We start from the raw sequence: 20,117 nt of genomic DNA, 5'->3' as shown, positions 1-20,117 counted from the left end.
CATGTGACTCCTTATAGAATACTCCTCAAGTGTGTGGGACTCATACGAAACAGGACTAAAATGGAATATTGAACAAATACGAGGAAGTGCAGCACAAATAGTCACAGGTTCCTTTGACCCCATGGGAGAGCATTATGGAGATGCTGAAAAACTTTAACTGGCAGACGTTTGATGGTAAGATGTCAACTATTCCACTAAAAGCCTACTTACAAAGTTTCAAGAACCAGCAGTAAGCAGCATTAAGTGAGGACTCTATGAATATACCATAAACCCCTATATATCATTCCCATATGGACCACAAATTCAACATTAGATTTATTACAGTGGGCACAGAAGCATTTAAGCAATCATTCTATCCACATTAGAATGCAAATGGGATCGAAAGAAGCATTAATGAGTGGTACAATGGGAAATATCCTCTGCTATGCACTTAACAGTGGTCTACATAGTATACAGTTAGATCTAGATCAGCGATTCCCAAAGTGGTCTATATTAAACCCCAGGGGTCAATTTCAACCTGGAAGAAGCCCATGACAGTGGAAAAAAAAATGGCAGGGTGCATTAGATGTAAATGGGGGCCTCGAGAGTGAGACCCATTTAGGCAGGTTGCAGCCGAAATGAGGGGATGGAACAACTTTTTTCTCTCTCCTGTTCACAACATTATTAATTCTTTTTTTAGTTCCCCTTGCCCCTCTCTGAGGAATGGAAAGAATATGTGGCACCACCCATGATGGATGAGGAACTGCTTCATTAGTTGTCACTCTTCAAGAGATTTATTAATGTGCGACACAGCGTAACAATCACTCTGCAATGGCTGCATATGCACAGTTCTATGTTACACTGCTGAAGTTGGCTGTGGCCAGACACAAAACATGAAGTCAACTGACCTCTGCTAATACAGAACTAGGGACCCCTCATTCATCTCAAGTTTTGTTTTTGTAGTTCCTTTGATTGCATAGAGATTTTCTGACCATGAACTGAGGTTGATAGGGTTAATTCTGATTCATATGTCTTATCATATTTGCCTAAATAGTTTAATTTTTGTCTACAGAAAAGTGATACTAAACATGGCCAAACCTAAAATGAAATGTAGGAAGTACATTGTCGATTATTTGAAGATGGGATTCATTATTCCACCATTGTCCAACAAACAATTATGTATGTGCCTTTTATGTAACAAAGTGTTAAGCAATGACACTATGAAACCATCCAAGCTGGAGGATCATTCGAGAAGGTGTCACCCTCATAAAACAGACAGAGATTCAAACTACTTTCAAATGCTTAAGGAAAAACTTGAAAAGCATGTTTGCTTCAAATTCAGAAAGAGATTACGATGGTTTGCGGGCATCTTCAAATATCCTGTTACTTCCAGCAAAAATCCGGAAAACCACATACAATTAATTTTGCCAGCCATTTAAGAGGTTTTAAAAACCTGTTCAACACAAATGTGCTTAAATGTACCCAAAAGAATTCCTTTGAGCAACAACACAGTTCAAAGACGTATTGATGAACTGAGTTGTGGTACTGAAAGCATGTTTTGTAGTTATCTGCAAGTGACGCATTTCTCCATACAAATGGACGAGTCAACTTTACCTGGTAATGAAGCGTTATTACTGGCATATGTTCGTTTTGTTATGAGCCAAGAAATCCACGAAGAACTGCTCTTCACGAGAACTGTGACAACAGACACTAAAGGTGAATCAATATTTAATGTTCGGAAAGATTATTTCAAGGGAAAAGTGATCCCTATATTAAACATAATATCAGCAGCAACAGCAGCAGCGAATGCAGCACCTGCCATGTTTGAGTGCTACCGTGGATTTATATGCCATTTAATATAATATATGCCTGAGGTGTTTGCAGTACATTGCATCATCCATCAGCAACATTTAGCTGTTAAAAAATCTGAGTGCTATGTTTCACCAATCTCTTCAATTTTTCATTAACAGAGTGAACAAAACTTGAAGCAACACACTGAACTCTACGTTATTTGCACAGTTACATGAAGAAAATGATGAGAACTGTGATCAATTACTCCTTCACACTGAAGTATGTCTATGTTTGACAAGTTTTTTCTCAATTTTTGAGACCATTTTAGAGTTATTTCATGTTAAAGATCTAAGTTCAAAAGAAAATTTAATCAAGCAGAAACCAGACACTGCTTATTTAACAGATTTGTTTGTTAAATTTAATTAATCTTGAAATTAAATGTGACACTCTAAATCTGATGAAAACATAGTCCATCATTTCAGCTTTTCTTGCCAGAATGAAACTAATAAAGGAAAACATGGGAAGGCGTAAATTTTCCCGGTTTCCCGATTTATCACCAACTGACAGGATGATGAAGTTTCAAACTAGTTCCAGCATTTAATGTCCTTTACACAGATTGTGAAACTAGGTTTGAGGATATTTTGATTATGCACATATCACAGTGGATTATTAATCTATATAGTGGTGTTAAAGAAACTTTACACTTCTCCAGTTAAACCTATCAAAGTGAGCATCACTGTAACAGCTGCCAAACACTCATTTGAAGTTGATCAATTTGTAAAAATGAAATGTATGAAAGGCAGAGTGTCAACACAAAAATATTGGCATGTGATCTATGGAACAAAAACGTTTGAGGACCTCTGATCAACATGAAGATTTTCATCAACATTTGTCATATATAACTTCATCTTTTTCAGATAATTTCCTCATGGTATGGTAGTTTTCCTATGTGGTAGCCTATGTATAGAAGAAAAACATCCAGAAATCAAACAGAAATTTATTCTTCCTCTCTTCACTTTTCTCCTCTCGTCCAGTTCAGATGACCACCAGACCTATTCACCAAGACCTTGGCAGCCATTGAAGAATGTGTGTTTTCTTTTACATATTTGACCATTTCACAAATATCAGGCTGAGTTATGAATGATTCAAGTCTTCCTTGTGTCAATTACCTTCATCAACATACCCACTCCTTTCTCCTTCAGATATCTAGAAAAACTAATTCTGCTTCTGAAACTTTGCATTTATGACCTCACATAAAAAATTATGTTTTTCAGAAGCTTATGTCAATCATAAATTTAAACTCCTCGTGTGTTACAAGTTAATACCTGGAATTTTACGGCACGAAAGATGTAGATATTGTCAGGCTTTTTGGAAAAAGATCACAAACATGTTTTCAGCAGAGTCATGTATCAATGCATAAGCATAACAAAAAATTTAACTGTCAGAACATGAAGATTCCAAAACTTTTGATCTTGTATAGAATTTGGCATACCATCATCCTGAGGAAGACCAAACATTAATAAAAGCAATTCTACGGCAGTTAATTCTCAGTATTTCATACAACATCATCATGTTCAAACTCATACCTTCACTGCTGTTGACACACAGCTTCCTGGAATGTTAGCACTATATGATGTGGAAGAATATTGAATGTTTCCCGTCAGATTTTCATTACGCTCAGTAGCCTTTGGTGGACCTGATGTATATGAAGAAACAGCACCATTTCCTGTGAAAACAATGCTGTGTGACACTATGTACCAAAACCATTAATGTTATATACAGTTACCTTCTCACAGAAAATAGAATGTATATTAGGAAAGTTTTTACTTTACATCACTAAAATTTGAGATAAAGTACCAATCTCTATTTGTTGTTTTTTGTACACAGTACTTTCTAATGCACATTATTGCAGTCAGCACACACTATTCAGAAAGATACAAAACTAAAGACAAATAAGCCATACATGTATTAAACTATGATGATTATTTCAAATGTGTCAATGCATGTACCGCAAAAAATCTTAACTTCCAGCAACATAACAGAGTATACCAAAATAAGAAATGTGGCAGATACAGAGACAAGTCTTGTATCTCACTATAAAGAAGAATTTATAACTGATCAGTAGGTGGTGACAGTTGTAGTGGTCTAATCTCTTCTAGCTTTCTTGCTTTTATTCATTCTCATTTTTGTCTAACTATGATACATTTCTAAATATCTTCTGAGGCAAAAGAGGTAATCTCTGAATTTTTTCCTTTCTTATGTGGAAGTTTTTAGTGATCAATCCATAGGGAGCTAATGAGAAGAACAACAGAAAGGCAGGGAGATAAGAATTTAACAGCTCATCAACAAAAAAAAAGGTCGTAAGAGAAACTGCTTTAGGACAGTGGAAGGAATCAACACCGTTACTATCACAAGTAACATTCAAGAATTTGACTTAAATGATTTAGGGACACACAGAAAATCTAAATCGAAATCTGGATTCCAACTATGCTTCTAGTATCCTGAAAAGTGTGACATTTGTCTCAGCTGAAAATAACAGGCACACACACAGCTACAGTGGAGAAACAGAACAGCAATAGCTCACTTTTTTCCTGAGACACATCATCATCATTATCATCATCATCAACTACCCAAATGAGGCAATGCAGTTCATAAGACTCTGGGCTCATACTCAAGAAGATGGAGATTGCTGTGTCTGGCCATCCTGATTTAGGTTTTCCTCAAACATTGCAGGCAAATGCCAGGATGGTTCCTTTGGCAAGGCCACAGCTGACCACCTGTCCTATCCTCATTAAAACATCATATATTCTGCGTGTCTCTATGTTTGAGCTATGTATTTTCTCATTAGTATGATGATAAACCCTATATCATTATCAAATGATACTTGGAGGAATAAATGAACAAATACAAATCAGCGAAGAATATCCCTCTGTCAAGTACGAGACTGTAATGAAATCAGGTTGACAATATCTGTAACAGGAACATTCCAAAATCAGAAGCCAAAAAAAGAGGAAAGTACAAAGGCTGTGCGAAAAACAGAAATGGTGAAACAACAAAAATATGTGCAACAGCACTACTATTCATATTCAGCAAGAAGGGAATGGTGACAAATCATTAATACTGGAAGAGGCAGCAATCATTAGCGGAAATACTGAGGGTGCAGGTAAGAGTAAACCATTAAAGAACAAAATTAGCAATGTTAGTCATTCACGTACGTCAATGGAAATTTTTGGTAGTGACTTTCATCTTTTAGTATGACGTCAATTAGATGGTCCAATACCATAGCATTAATGTTATGGTTAAATGTGGGCCACCAAAAATATACTGACTGAGATAACTAAACAATTATGTTGTTTTCCTGATAAGCTACACTGTAGAATAAAAGTGCAAGAAACATTCTAAGGTCAATTTTCAAGATACCTTTCACTGGCTCTAAGGCTGTTTTTCAGTTATAGAAGGTACCGAAACTGTGTACACCACTGTGCACATAGTGACACACTATCCAAAAACTAAGACGACACAGGTTTTACATTTATGTGATTTTTTGTCAATAACAACGGAATAAAATCATTTAATGATGATGATCAGCAACAAAAAAAAAAAAATAAATAAATAACTTTTTTACAGTTCCTTCATGTTTACAACAGATGCATATTTCAATATCTTTACTTTATGAGCTTTTTGCACAGTACCTACAGTTAACAGATCCTATTAGTAACAATTGTTACTGCAATAATGTAATACAGCCTTGTAATCATGACAGCATTACATTGTTACAATAACATCAGTGGCTAGTGGGAGGCGATATTATAGAGACTCTGAAAATAACTCTGAGATATTACTTGCACATGTCAGTTGTTTTCGATGGAAATCTGTACTGTTAGATATGGTACTCAAGCACTACGTGGAAATATAAGTTTAACTGTATCCATGTGCCACATGTCTTGAGGAATTTTCCACAGGAGTAAAACAGAACAATTATATTTCATTAAGAACAACAAAATTTAGCATTTAACAATAATCTTAGAATGCCAGACTGTGTGAAAACTATTGTTATTTTGGAGACACTACTTTGCATGTTGGAAATGTGGTGGAAGCAGCGCAAGTGTTGAGGGGCCCAGACACATGTCATCGGAGTCTTCTCCTTTGGGACAGAGCTGGAGTGTGAACTTGAACTCGAAATGGAATAAAGCAATGCTCGTCTATAAACTGTGATTTTTATTTGGCCCAACCAACTGCATATATTAAACAACTCATACTATAATGTTAAGACTGGCAAAGAATTGAGCAATAGTATCATCTCCTAGAGCGCTAGCAAGTAAACTACAACTCTGCCAAGATTTCCATAGTGACCAGGGCCAATTAGCCTTATAAAATGGGGTATCATCCTGGATGTCTGAATCACAGCAGATGACCCGAAGGCACTGTCGGCTGTGGCAAGAAGCAGGGAAAAGGGCTTTAATAATGATTTGGCACTTCAACAGAAGATCAGCAGCAGACAAAGCAGCAGGAACCGCGAGGGCTGCGGCAGTGCGTTTAAACAAATTTTACGCTCTCTTGTCAATAGCAGCAAAGTGTGCATGATGTTCAAAATAGTATGCAAGTTCAAGATGTGCAATTAAAAACCCAAGGGAACCAAAGGAATGAACAATTTTAAAAAGTTAAGAGTAGCAGGAGTGAAATAAAAAGGGAGATTGAGTCTGTGGAGGACTGATTAAATAAGGGGTTGTGAGAAATGGAAGGCAAACTAAGATTAGAAATAGAAATGAACAGGAATTTGTCAACTTAAATGCTGAAATAAGGGAGGAAATTGTTAAGCTGGATGAAGAATCTACAGCTGAAAATTCCAAAGTGAATGAAAGGATGAAAGGGGAATTGGAAAGGAGTCATGCTGGTATAATGAACAACGTTAGTGAATTAGATAGTAAAGTGAGTAAATTAAAAGTTTATGTCAGTACTGTGATATCAAAGAAAATTGAAAACATAGAGGCAAAGGTTGCTATGATGGAACATCGAAATTAAAGTATCCTATTGTGGGACAGTGCACACAGAAAAGAAGAAGGGGCTCAGGTAGCATTTAACAATGGAAGTTTATTTTTACAAGGAAGCAGGCAAGAAAACAAGAAAACAGATTCTCAATGAAAGGAATGTAAGAGATTGTTCTGATCTATGAGACGAATTGTCATTCTTTGAATATAGCTCCAGGAAGGTGCCAGAGAAAGCACACAGTCTGTCACCAAAGGTGACACTGATGTTGATGCTAATATAGAGGTTGAAATAAATGATACAGTGAAACTGAGTGTAATATAGATGTTAGTGGTGTAACGACAATATTGTAAAAAAGATGGATCACTATTCAACACATAGTGGAGATGCTGAGTCACACACATATACAAAAGGCTGGTAAATAAGTTAAGCTTTTGGCCAAAAGACCCAGTCTGTCCTCGGCAGCCAGACACAGTGGTTCTCTCTCTCTCTCTCTCTCTCTCTCTCTCTCTCTCTCTCTCTTTCTCTCTCCCTGTGTGTGTGTGTGTGTGTGTGTGTGTGTGTGTGTGTGTGTGTGTGTGTGTGTGTGTGTTTTGTCCAACTCAGAAGAAGGCATTTTGGCCGAGAGCTTAACTTGTTTAGCAGTCTTTGTTGTGCCTGTCTGTGACTCAGCATCTCCACTATGTGGTGAGTAGCAATCTGTTCTTTACACAATGTCATCATCATTCCATCCTGGATTCGTTTACTGTTATTGGTATAACTTTCTTCATGCACTGAAGATAAAGTTTATAGTGGAAAGGGGACACTAGCAGATGTATCTAATGCAAATGGTGCTTTAGAGGTAGCTGTCAGCAGGGATATGAGTGAAAATTGTAAAATTCCTTTTTCTGGGTACCAAAGTCAGGGCTAGATGAAATTAGTGTGGAATTTATAAATGTAGCCAGCAGTTTAGAACCACGAGAACAGAATTGACAGCCAGAGATACTAAAGCACAGCAGAGAAAATATTCATTGTGTGGAAAACAAAATATGGAACTATTGGCAACTACTGAGGAACCTCTTGATGAAACTGATCTGCTAGACAGCAATGTTTTTCAGTATGTCAGTACAGCAGTGGATACAAGCAGTAAAGATGTAATCATGGATGGGAAGTGCACTGAATTAAAATTTAATGTTGTTGCTGGAAGTAGCAATAGGGCAATGAAACATACAGAGGGAAATTTCAGTATTACAATTGTGGAAGGTGTTATACATGAATTTGAAAGCATTGAGAAAGATCTGCAGGATGTTTCTTTTGCAAGTAATAGCGTGGTAAAATTACAATTAAAAATTAAACTAAGTGTAGGGGAGGGGGTGGCTCAGACTGAAGCACTTCTGGATTCAAGAAGTGAGATTAGTGGAATCTCTGAAATGTTTTATGAAAATCAGAAATCTATCACACAAGTTGTGGAATTACCAGCCATTGGAATATGGATTAGAGGTGTAACTAACAGGTAAAAAATCATGTTAGGACACAGGCTGCATTTTAAGATACATGATACAGTGTTTTGTCACAACTGTATGATTATACCTGAGCTCTGTATGAATTTTATTATTAAAATGAATTGGATGAATGATGCAGGAGCTGTGCGAGATTGCAAAAGAAAGCAATCAAAAAGAGAAGAAATTGGGGCTAGTTTAGTCACATACTGTAACAAGGCATTGACTGGGAAAATGATGATAGCATCACTTTTAGTGACTAAAAAGATAACAAGAAAATAGTGAACAGTGGTGGAAAGCTATAGAGATTTCAAGAAGACAATGTCAGAAATTCAACACAAAATTGATACTACAGAAGGGTAAGTGAGAGACAAAGGGAGGAGCTACATGATCTGCTGTGTGAATATAATGATGTCTTTTCTTATGCGCCAGGAAGGGTGAAACACTTTGAATTTGTTATAAATAATAAGCCACTTGAACCATTCATAAGGAGCCAACACCATATAGCTACTGCAATAAGGAAGGCAGCTGAAACTGAACTGGAAAGAATGCTGCAAATAGGAATAATAGAGAGAAGCAGTAGTCAATACAACAATCCACTAGTTGTTGTTAAGAAGAGGGATAAATCGGTTATACTCTTGTTGGATTCAAGAAAGCTGAATACCACAATTTGTACGGAAACTGACCATCCAGAAAATATGGATGTTCTGCTCTATCAATTTCACCATGCTGAAATAACATCAAGTGCTGATCTGACATCCTGTTTCTGGAAAATTCTCCAAGCCAAGAAGAGATGGTAGTATACTCCTTTCTTGTATGGGAGCAGATGCTACCAATTTAAAGTAGTTTCATTTGGCCTGAACATTTCTGTTGCAATTTTTATAAAAGTGTTAGGTTATGTTTTATGTATGGAACTTACCAGCAAGCTAACAGTCTATGTTGATGATATATTGATGGCACCTGTTGACTGGGAAAGACACTGCCATTTACCAAGGAAGGGCAAGTGCTCTTAGAAAGGGTGACATGAAGTTAAAACTAGGCAAGCATAAGTTTGCGAGGAAAGAGATAGAATTCTTGGGACATATTATCACACACCCTGGAAGGATGCCAAAGAAAGACAGGATAGAGGCTATAGCTAAGTGCCCTATCCCTAATAACAAGAAGCAATTGAAGTCCTTTTTATGAATGTGTAACTTCTACCGAAAGAAACATGCAACTTGGATGTCGAAACAGTATTGTGTCAAACATTTTCAGGAAATAAAGGATAGTGTGAATAACAGTGGATTACTATATCACCCAGATCCAACCTTGCCTTACTGTTTGCACACCGACATCAGTGACTACGTTGGTGTGGTTTTTTTTTTTTTTAGGAGTATAGTTTTTGCATTGAGGAAATTTCACAAATACGAGCAGAGCTATGGCGTCACTGAAAGGGAATTTGCTAGGAGTTTTGGGGGCAGTCACCAAGTTCAAAAACTATCTACTGGGTCATGAAGTGATTGTTTTCATTGACCATAAAGCACTAAGCTATATACACAAATGTAAATTGGTGAACTGCAGACTAATGAGATGGGCTGTGTCCCTACAGGAATTTAACTACAGCACCCAACACACAAAGGGAATTTAGAATGTTGTGACTTAAGATTTCTCAAGATTACCAGTGAAAACAGACAGACACACATCAGGGAATTAGAGGAGAGGAAAATTTGAATAAATATTACAAAATGCATAAGGAATTTTGTTCAGAAGGGTAAACAAAAACAGTGATGAGTGGAAGTTATGTTTTCCAGAGGACTACGTCAATGATTTAATTCAGCATCTGCACTTGAGCTACCACTACTAAGCAGCTCAAAAATGCACTGAAATAATAAGGGAAAATGCTATGTTCAATCACATGGTCAGACGAGTATGGAAACTACTTGAGAGCTGTGAAATCTGTCAGTGAGTTAAGATCAGCCAGGCACACAGTCAGGGACACACACAATGTATAATACTGGGGGTCAAAGGTCAGAGATCTGCTAGCAACTGATCTTTTTGGGCCACTGTCAACTGGAAGATTTGTAATAGTGGATGTATTTAGTAAATATATCAAACTGTATGTGATCAACAAGCAACCACTAAGAGTCTCATCTCCAAGTTCACACAAGACCATTTTCCTATGAGTGGTGTGCAAAAAGCTATTTTAATTAACAGTATATCTCAATAGGATATTCGATTGTTTTTCTGAAAATCATCTTAAATGGTTAATTATGACACTGTATGCTCATAACATGATTTTTTCGCACTCTTGAATTTCAGTACCATATTTAAAAAGATGGAAATGAATTTCAAATAATTTGAAAGAGCACTGAAATGCTCCATTTGAGTTACGTGATGCCTGTGACATCACTGACCAGCTTGCTGTTCCTATTGTCATGAAGCTAATTCACAGTGATACATTGTTTCTGAAAATGAGTTACAAATGGTGTGTAGTACCACACTGCATAAATACACCTATAAAAGCTCCTGAAATACTGCTTTTGAATATTCCAAAGAATAAAAAGATGTGTGCCCGGTACCAGCAAAATGCCACAATGTCGATGCACAAATTTCCTTACTTAAGAATGTCTTGCACTCTGAAGTTCACATTAATTTACCTGTGACATACGCTTTCCCACTATTGCAAAAAGGGACAGCATCATTCAGTGAAATTAAACTAGCAGTGGTGATTGGGAGAATTGACTGGCATTATGTTCAATATTACACATATGCTTCAGTAGCTCATTTGGTAGATAGGTGGACAGTAATTGTTTATAAACTGTTATCTACTGGTCACTGGTTCAAAACCAGCCCAAAGAAAAACTTAACTTACTTGTAAACACCTCGACAGTCCTCTCCTAAGAAAACCAAATCACATTTACAGAACTTCACAAGATCAAACAGAGACATACAGAAGCAATGTTGAGTTTTCCCCATCATTCACATGCACTTACTTTTGCAATTGTTTTTCACCTAAATCGTTTTCAAGAAGATTTCTACTTAATGTGACCACACACTTTTTATTTTATTGGAAACAATCATTTTTTTATCTTTGTACTGTCCAACTAGGATCTTTATCATTTTAAGTCTGCTTCACTGCTTCAGACACTGATGTTAGTTTCCACTCACAAACATCCCACCCCTTACATTGGTGTTATCTGCATGTTGTACATGCTTTACATCTTTCCAAATACAAAACCTCTTTGCCTCACACCTTGTTGTACTGTGGGCATGTGGTGATACCTTCACCACTAGCAATGCTTTCCAAAAAAGTGAATTGTGTGTGCACACATTAAAATGCATTTATCCTCAGTTTTCCATTTATCAACTAAAATTAATAAAAAGCTATATATAATATATACCACCATCAAAACAGCTACCACACTGAGTGCCTGATAATGCTATTATCGTATTTCGTGTAACGCTTTTAAAATTTTACGACCATGCCAGGATTCAAACTTTTAAAAATTTATGGTGTCATCAGGATTTGAACCTGAGACCTTCTGATCAATTGTCAGACGTGTTACCCATTGTGCCAATGACACAGCCCATGCTGCATGACCTCTGCTGACTGTGTCGTATATGAATAAAACAACACTAAGATTTGCCAAGAATTTTATTGTGCTTTGGCTGGTAGTTCATAACTGCAGTGATAATGAACAATGGTACATTTTACAGGTTATGCTCATCTTAGTTTCTGAAAGTGTATTTCACATGACTCTGGTAATCGACAATTTAGATACAAAGATATGGATCCATTTTGTGCAAGTTTAATGATGTTGCAGAAATCAGGGAAAAGAATGCCCATCCTTGCACATATGGTCACTCTAGGAGGGTGGAGCGTAAATGCATTAACTTCCGGAAGGTTTCCACAACAATCAGCATTCACAAAATATCTTTCCACTGTTACTTAAAACGTGTTTTCTGTAACTAAATAGCTAAATTGTTTCCAGAAAAAGTATGGAAAAACTTAGTAACTTCGGCTAACACTCTTATAACACATGTATAGCTTTGTCTTACTCCTAGTCTTGCGTTGTCACCACAGCTTCGATCAATAATAGAGCATTTTCGATTATGTGACCAACTCTTGAAATTTAATTATTTTTAAGATTCAATTAAAAAATAACAATTTTTGTGACAATATTGACCAAAAATTCTATTTGAGTGTTATAATCACTCGGAATAACAACAATCCATACCACATTTTTATCACAGGAAAATAGACTATCCACTAGTAATGATTGGATTAAATTTAGAGACATTTCAGGGATAAAGCATATAAGAATCTCACGATATCATCCCTCAAGCAATCTGGCTGAATGATGCATGAGAGAATTGGAAAGGCTCTGCAGGACATACTGCAGCAATCAACATAGCTCTTTGGTGCAATATCTATAAGATTTTGAAACCATAAAAAACTGTGTACAGCAGCTCAATATGGTTTCACCATATGGGATGGAGTTTGGTACCAAATCTGATCTCAGAACATGTCGATTTCCTCCCAAATAAAGAGATGATAAGAGAAGAGTTGGAAACATCTGTAAGGTAGAACAGGGAAAGAAGAGCAACGAGAAGAAAGCAGGCGTCAAAGAAAGGTGAAGGTGACCGAAATAAGAGTTGGGGTTTCGGTGATGGTCAGAACAAAGGAGAAGTCAGGTGAGCACAACAAGGAGACAAAGAATTTTTTTAAAATTATATTATGGACCTTTTGAGGTAATGGCAATTCCGCATCCAAATGCGTACTGGTTGGTTTGTCCACAGACAAACAAAATACATGGGATGAGAAATATAAATTAGATAAAGTTGAATAAGGAATGAGGATCATGATAGAATATGGTGAAGTGAGTAACACTGTAGAGGGCAATGTGTGTGTGTGTGTGTGTGTGTGTGTGTGTGTGTGTGTGTGTGTGTGAGAGAGAGAGAGAGAGAGAGAGAGAGAGAGAGAGAGAGAGAGAGAGAGAGAATGTTATAGCATTTTGTGTGTGTCTGTCAAATGCATATTTCAAGATTTTGTTGTTGCTTAGATTTTAACTTTTCTCTAGTTGTTATACACACAGTGGGAGCATAAACTGAGTCATTTGATTTATATGAGGGATATAGGTGGTGAGATTAACAGACAGTTTCCTTGTGAGGAGTGTGGGTTGGAGTTTGTTTTATTGATACTGAGAGGACTGCAACAATACCACAGCTGGGAATTATTATGCATTTTTCATTTTACTTTGAGAACTGAATCCCAAACCAAAGGTCTGATTTGTGCATTCCATAAGCTTTGTTTTGTTTTCATTGATGCTTTATCATAGAAAGATTTCAGTGATTATTAGTTTTATTTGGATATCATAGCTTGTTTAATATTTGGAGGTCTAAGTAAGTGTATGAATAAGAATGCAGTAACATTTGCTCGTGGATGTAGAGGGAGATACTTTGAATGTCAGTGAAGTTGACATTGGTTTGGACATATTGACTCACCAATTGGAATAGTCCAGACTGATGAAACAGTGAGTGCTGAAAGTTTGTGCTTCGAATAGTGAAAGTGAAAGTAGGGTACACATAGGGGTGTAAATGTTTCATTCGTGTAATATTCATTTGTGTTTTACAGGGGCAAAGAAGAATTTATTTATGACATTGACACAAACATTTCTTGTTTTGAGAAATTGTCTGTGGCATACGAGTAAGTTCATTCTAAAGCCATTATTGTATTTAAAAAAAAAAACTTAAAACATTTTAAAAGGAAAATTTGCATTTTTCTGCATGTGGTTATTTAACATAGTACAGAAAGTAAGTTTAAGTATCTTCCACAACTTTGGCATATAGTTTACAATTATCTGTATATTTTGTAAATATTTTAGTTTCATTTACTTGTTACTTCATGTATTATGTATTATTTATAATTCATTTTTTTTATTGAAATGTCCACAGGGAAGACTTTTCATTCAATGGGGTTGTTTTATGTAAATGTTGTTTTAAGCCATTAACTCAAAGATATTATTTGCACATGTCAGTTGTTTCCATTTTACGTCTGTACTCTTAGATATGGTACTCATGCACCACATGGAAATATGCCACAAATATGTGCCACATGTATTGAAGAATTTTCCATAGGAGTGAAACAGAATAATTATACTTATATTTCATTACAAACAGAGGTTAGTTGGTTGTTTTGGGGAAGGGGAAGCAGCACAAGTAGTGAGCAGCCCAGACACATGTTGATCAGTGTCTTTTCCGTTGGGGCAGTGCTGGAGTGTGAACGCGAACTCAACACGAAAGAACCAGCTGTTTACATTAAACAAATCATAATGTAACACTAAGATTGGCAAAGAGCTGGGTAATTGTATCTCCTAGAGAGCCAATAAGTATACTGTAACTATGACAAGATTTTCGTATGACCTGGGCTGATCAGCATTCACTGTAACATACACAACTCTTTTCAAATTGTTATAAGGTCAGTATGATTCACACTTTCCACATTTTCTCCTCTTCGACTTACCCAAGCCAAATTAGCTTGCCAGCAAGGAGTTGTGTAATGTTCAGTGCAATTCCACGCACCATAGGCCTACAACATGGGTGCAAGTGAAGACATCACAGGGAAGACACCGAATCGGTAAAAGCTTTGAAATATTGTCGGGCACATTATGGGATATTGAATCTTACATGTAAAACATATTTGTGAGAAAGAAATTATTCCATAACCTGTGATGAAAATTGTCATGGAACAGAATCTTTCAGTGAGTGATTATATCAAACATTTTGGAAGTTCTTCCTTAGAATCATATAAAATTATGGTTTTACATAAACTTTTCATTATTCAAAAACTTCTGTGTGTGTCCACTGATCGTGTAGGAGACATGCAAGATAATAACTAAATAAAAGCTGAAATCTTTAATTCTGCATTCAAAAACTCGTTAAGGCAAGGACAACTTCCAACGCACAAACATTGAACTGCTTCAAATGCAGGAAAGTAGCACCTAAAGGTAAGCACTACTGGCTGAAGAATGACTAGTATTTGTGTAAGGGGATATCAGAACACACGTGATTAATTTAAATATTACATTGACTGAGTAATGGAGTCATATTCTGAGACACTTTGTACCATGATCTTTTGGAAAATCCAAAAGTTGAATGGAAGTAAGCACAAATTGTCCACATTCAAAAGAAGAATAACTACAAGTCACCATATGGACTATGGTAGATATGACATAGTGAATTACTATCAATTTTCCCTTTACTATCACATGTACATACGGCATGCAGGTAAAGAGGACTGTTGGTACACCTCTTAATTGGCATAAATTTTTCTCATTAGGCAAGACCCGAGTCAGAAGACATAATATGTTTTTTGACTTTTTTAGTGGCATGGACACATCAACTTTTGTGAACAAGGCTCTCTGTGATGCACACCATTTTTCTCGTAGCATGCCCAGCTGTATTTTGTTAAACATCTCTACGACACTCTCACAATGAACAAATCCTCTGGTGAATCATGCAAACACAAATGAAACAATTCCAGCAGCTTACAAAGAAAGTTGGTTAGGTTGATGGGCTGGTAGCTATCCACATCAAGTGGGTTTTGACCGGGTTTGGGCACCGGATTGATGGTGCTCTCCCGCAATTGTGGTGGAAAGATGCCATCGTACCAGATCCGGTTGGAGATGACATGGAAATGTCACTTTAGTCAGACAACAGATGTTGAATCATCTGACTGTGGATCCGATCCGAGCAAGGAGCTGTATCAGGGCAATGTGCAAGGGCACTGATGAGCTCCCACCCTGTAAATGGGGTGTTATAGGGTTCACTGTGGCGTGTAGTGAACAAGAGGACTTGCTTTTCCATCTGCCGTTTGAGGGTGCAAATGGCTGTGGGGTAGTTCTCTGACACAGAGGCTCGAGCATAGTGCTCAACAAAGTGCTCGGCAATCGCATTTGCGCCGGTAGATAACATGCCATTGATGTTCCTGCCAGGGACACCTGGCGTCTGATCTTCTTCCAGACTTTGGAAGGTGACACATGGTAACCAATGGTCGACATGTACCTCTCCCAACACTCCTGGTTCCGTTGTTTTATAAGCTGGCGAACACGAGCATGGAGTCGCTTAAAAGCTATTAGGTGCTCTAGGGAAGGATGTCGCTGTAGAGCTCGCTGATGCTCTTTTATTGCCTCAGTGACTTCCAGCGGCCACCAAAGGAACTGTCTTTCACTGGGGGCACGGTAAAGAACGAGGGATCATGTTTTCCACTGCAGAAATGACTGTTGTAATGACCTGCTCAATGACAACATTGATGGCACCATGTGTGGGAGATTCAGTGGTGACAGCAGAGGTGAAGGCTTACCAGTCTGCCTTGTTTGACACCGGGAGAGTGACAGGAAGATGGGGAAGTGGTCACTACCAAACAGGTTGTCATGTGCTCTCCAGTGGATAGATGGGAGAAGGCCAGGACTGCAAACAGAGAGATCAATGGCCGAATATGTGCCATATGCCACACTGAAATGTGTGGGGGCATCTGTATTTAAGAGGCAGAGGTCGAGTTGTGACAGTAAATTTTCGGCCTCCCTACCTCGGCCAGTAAGTATGGCACCACCCCACAAGGGGTTATGTGCGTTAAAATCTCCCAAAAGTAGGCAAGGTTTAGGGAATTGATCAATCAGTGTAGCCAATACGTTCAGGGCTGCTGCACCATCTGGAGGAAGATATACATTGTAGACAGTTGTTTCCTGTGTCGTCCTTATCCTGACAGCCACAGCTTCAAGATGGGTTTGAAGGGGTACAGGTTCACTACAACACTGAGTTCAGAACATAGACCCAAACTCCACCTGACACCCAATTATAGTCGCTATGGTTCCTTATAGCCGTGGAGCCGTATAGCCTTATAGCCGTGGAGGGCAGGGGGTCCGCATTACTGGGAACAAGGTTTCCTGGAGGGCAATGCAGAAAGCAGGTATAAAGCTTAACAGTTGCTGTAGCTCAGCCAGGTGGTGGAAAAAACCGCAGCAATTCCATGGGAGGACCTGGGAACGGAATGACCCAAGGGATCCCTTCCTGGCGAGAGGACCCGAAGAAGACTTAAACTTCTCCGGCTGAGAAGTGGAGACTGACATCCTCGACGGTTTGGGGGGGGGGGGGGGGGGAGGGGTTGCTCCTGAAGTAGGTTGTGCAGCAGTAGAAACAGGGAAGTAAGTGCCTGCCCCTCCCCATCAAGAGGGCAGAAGGAGTCTGGCGATTCTGAGAGCCAACTGTACACGGCGGAACGGAAGATGGCAGAACTGTTGTCATAGCGGCAGCATAGGTTGACGTCATATGCACAGGATGTAGCCTCTCATATTTTCTCTTAGCCTCAGTGTAGGTCAGTCGGTCTACGGTCTTGTATTCCATTATTTTTCTTTCTTTCTGGAGAATCCTACAGTCTGGCGAGCAAGGCGAATGGTGCTCTCCGCAGCTGACATGTGGGGCACGGGGAGCATTGGGATGTGAAGGACATCCACAATCCAAACAGGTGATGCTGGAAGTACAGTGGGAAGACATATGGCTGAACTTCCAGCACTTGCAGCACTGCATCAGGGGAGGGGAATATGGCGTTACGTCACAGTGGTAGACCATCATCTTGACCTTTTCGGGTAATGTGTCACCCTCGAAGGCCAAGATGAAGGCACCAGTGGCAACCTGATTATCCCTCAGATCCCGGTGGATGCAACAGACGAAATGGACACCTCGCCGCTCTAAATTGGTGCGCAGCTCATTGTCAGACTGCAAAAGAAGGTACCTGTGAAATATAATACCCTGGACCATATTTAAGCTCTTATGGGGTGTGATGGAAACAGAAACATCCCCCAGGTTGTCACAGGCAATTAGTGCCTGTGACTGGGCAGAGGACGCTGTTTTGATCAAGACCAACCCTGATCGCATTTTGGACAAGCACTCCATCTCCACAAACTTGTCCTCTAAATGCTCCAATAACGTAAGAAAGGTTCCCCATCAACTCTCGTAAATATGAGGTACTGGGGTGAATAAGTTTCATTGCCATCCTTTGCCTGGCGTTCCTCCTGTTGTGTGGCCGGGCGATGGGGGGGGGGGGGGGGGGGGGGATTTGGTGGTGTCGTATTCCTTAGCATTGAAGTTAGACCTTGACTGCTTAGAGACTGCTGGTGTTCGATAACCACCAAGAGATAACATACTACGCCTCATGGTGTGTCATCCGTCCTGATACCACCCACTCCGATCAGGGGATATGAAATCAAATGAGCATATGGCACAGTCATTGGTATGACAGGTGTCAGTTCAGTTCATTGACAGGGTATTGAGAAAATGTAACTGATGTACCTTTGCTAATGATGCACGTTATTCAGAGAGTCTGTGTCCATACAGTTCACTGGCCCGCTTATAGAGGCCGCCTGGGTCAGCCCCCTGATGTGCTCTGGTGAGCCACCACAGAAACAGCATTATTTAAGTGATTGCAAATGAGTGCTTGGCCTGTTCTTTGTGATGTATTGCTGTTGTCCAGTCAATGTGTTAGCTGATACACAAAACCTGTATCTTACGTGTTGCTCTATAAAGTACTATGTACCATACATCATGTTTGTTCTTGCTATAACAGACTTGGTGATGAGTGAGGGTTATGTTTCTCCATGTGTTAGTGTCAGTGTTAAGCCACCCGACAAATATCTCGATGGAAGAAATACTCCAACATCTCACTGCTCAGCAGCAAGCTTTGTGGAGCAACAGAAGGCTCACGCTATAACTCTCAATCAAGTGGCGTCTAAATGTTCGCAGCAGGTTACTCTCCCTTCACTGCAACTGTCACCCTTTGCAGTACATGATGAATGAGCTGAAGACTGGAACTTCAACAAGACACGATTGCGCCAACATTTCCATGTTTTTCAGGTGAGCAATGCAAACATGTGTACAGCTTTCTTTCTTTCCTGGCTTTCGCCATGCATGAATCATTTGTTGTGCCAGCTTGTGTCAGCCTGTACCTCTGCAAGAACCAGCCAGCTTATCATTTAATGAAATGTGCAAGCTTCTCTCAATCTGTTACTGTGACAGAATGTATGTCACTGCAAAACACGTAGAATTTTACCATTGTCAGAAATGCCCAAACCAATCTTACAAAGCCTGGGCTGCAGAATTACATGGGTTGAGTCGTCATTGTAAATTTGTCACTAGTACACATCGGGAATCTTACACTGATCACATGATGTGGGGTGATACTATTCATCTGGCCCTGGATAGTGAAGTCCGTAAGAAAGCAGTTCATTGTGAGAATCTGACACTTACAAACGTGCTCAATACAGCAGAGCCCTTTGAAGTCTCACAAGCTGCAGGCGATCAGATTGTTGGATGGGGAGAGGTATCAGAAGTTGCTCAATCAACCCTTGTTAGGCACACTGTAAGTGTTCAGGATGATGAGGAAACCATTGCAGCAGTAAAACTTTCGACTCAGCATCACATGGGGCAGCGTTGGTTACGGCCACAGCAGCAACAGGCTGTGTCACAGCAGCGGCTGGGTGTCCCCCCCCCCCCCCTTTCTGTCTTGCTCGTACTGCTTTGTCCAACACGAACATGCTGTGTGCCCTAAGCGTTGGGCAGTTTGCAACAATGTCAAAAGAAAGGCCACATTACATTAGTGTGTAACTCTTCTTCAAACACTGTGGACACAGCAGTACCAATGGATATAAACTATATCTCTACAATAGCTGTTTCCACAAACAAATTGTTTGACTTGCACATGTTTAATATACCACTAAAAATGCAAGTGGACACAGGAGCTGCAGTGACTTTAGTAAACCCACAAAACACATGGGCTTGGTCTCCCCTCCCCTCACACAGGTTTCATGGAAATTGGTTAGCTCCAATAAACAGTTCCCTGCTCTTGTATCT

At 39.0% G+C, this 20,117-nt stretch overlaps 1 protein-coding gene across 1 annotated transcript in view; it reads right to left on the bottom strand.

Annotated features, from left to right (window-relative positions):
* Positions 1–20,117, bottom strand: part of LOC124721171 (paired amphipathic helix protein Sin3b-like) — a 280,712-nt gene that overhangs the window by 211,884 nt on the left and 48,711 nt on the right. Inside the window, exon 3 of the mRNA XM_047246007.1 lies at positions 3,357–3,496. Coding sequence (XP_047101963.1) covers positions 3,357–3,496 — 140 coding nt within the window. The remainder of the gene's footprint in view (positions 1–3,356; positions 3,497–20,117) is intronic.

This window comes from Schistocerca piceifrons, chromosome X (assembly GCF_021461385.2).
Source record: "Schistocerca piceifrons isolate TAMUIC-IGC-003096 chromosome X, iqSchPice1.1, whole genome shotgun sequence".
In the NCBI taxonomy this organism is placed as follows: Eukaryota; Metazoa; Arthropoda; class Insecta; order Orthoptera; family Acrididae; genus Schistocerca; species Schistocerca piceifrons.
The sequence above is the reverse complement of the archived record's forward strand: the minus strand, read 5'-3'. Positions and strand labels throughout refer to the sequence as shown.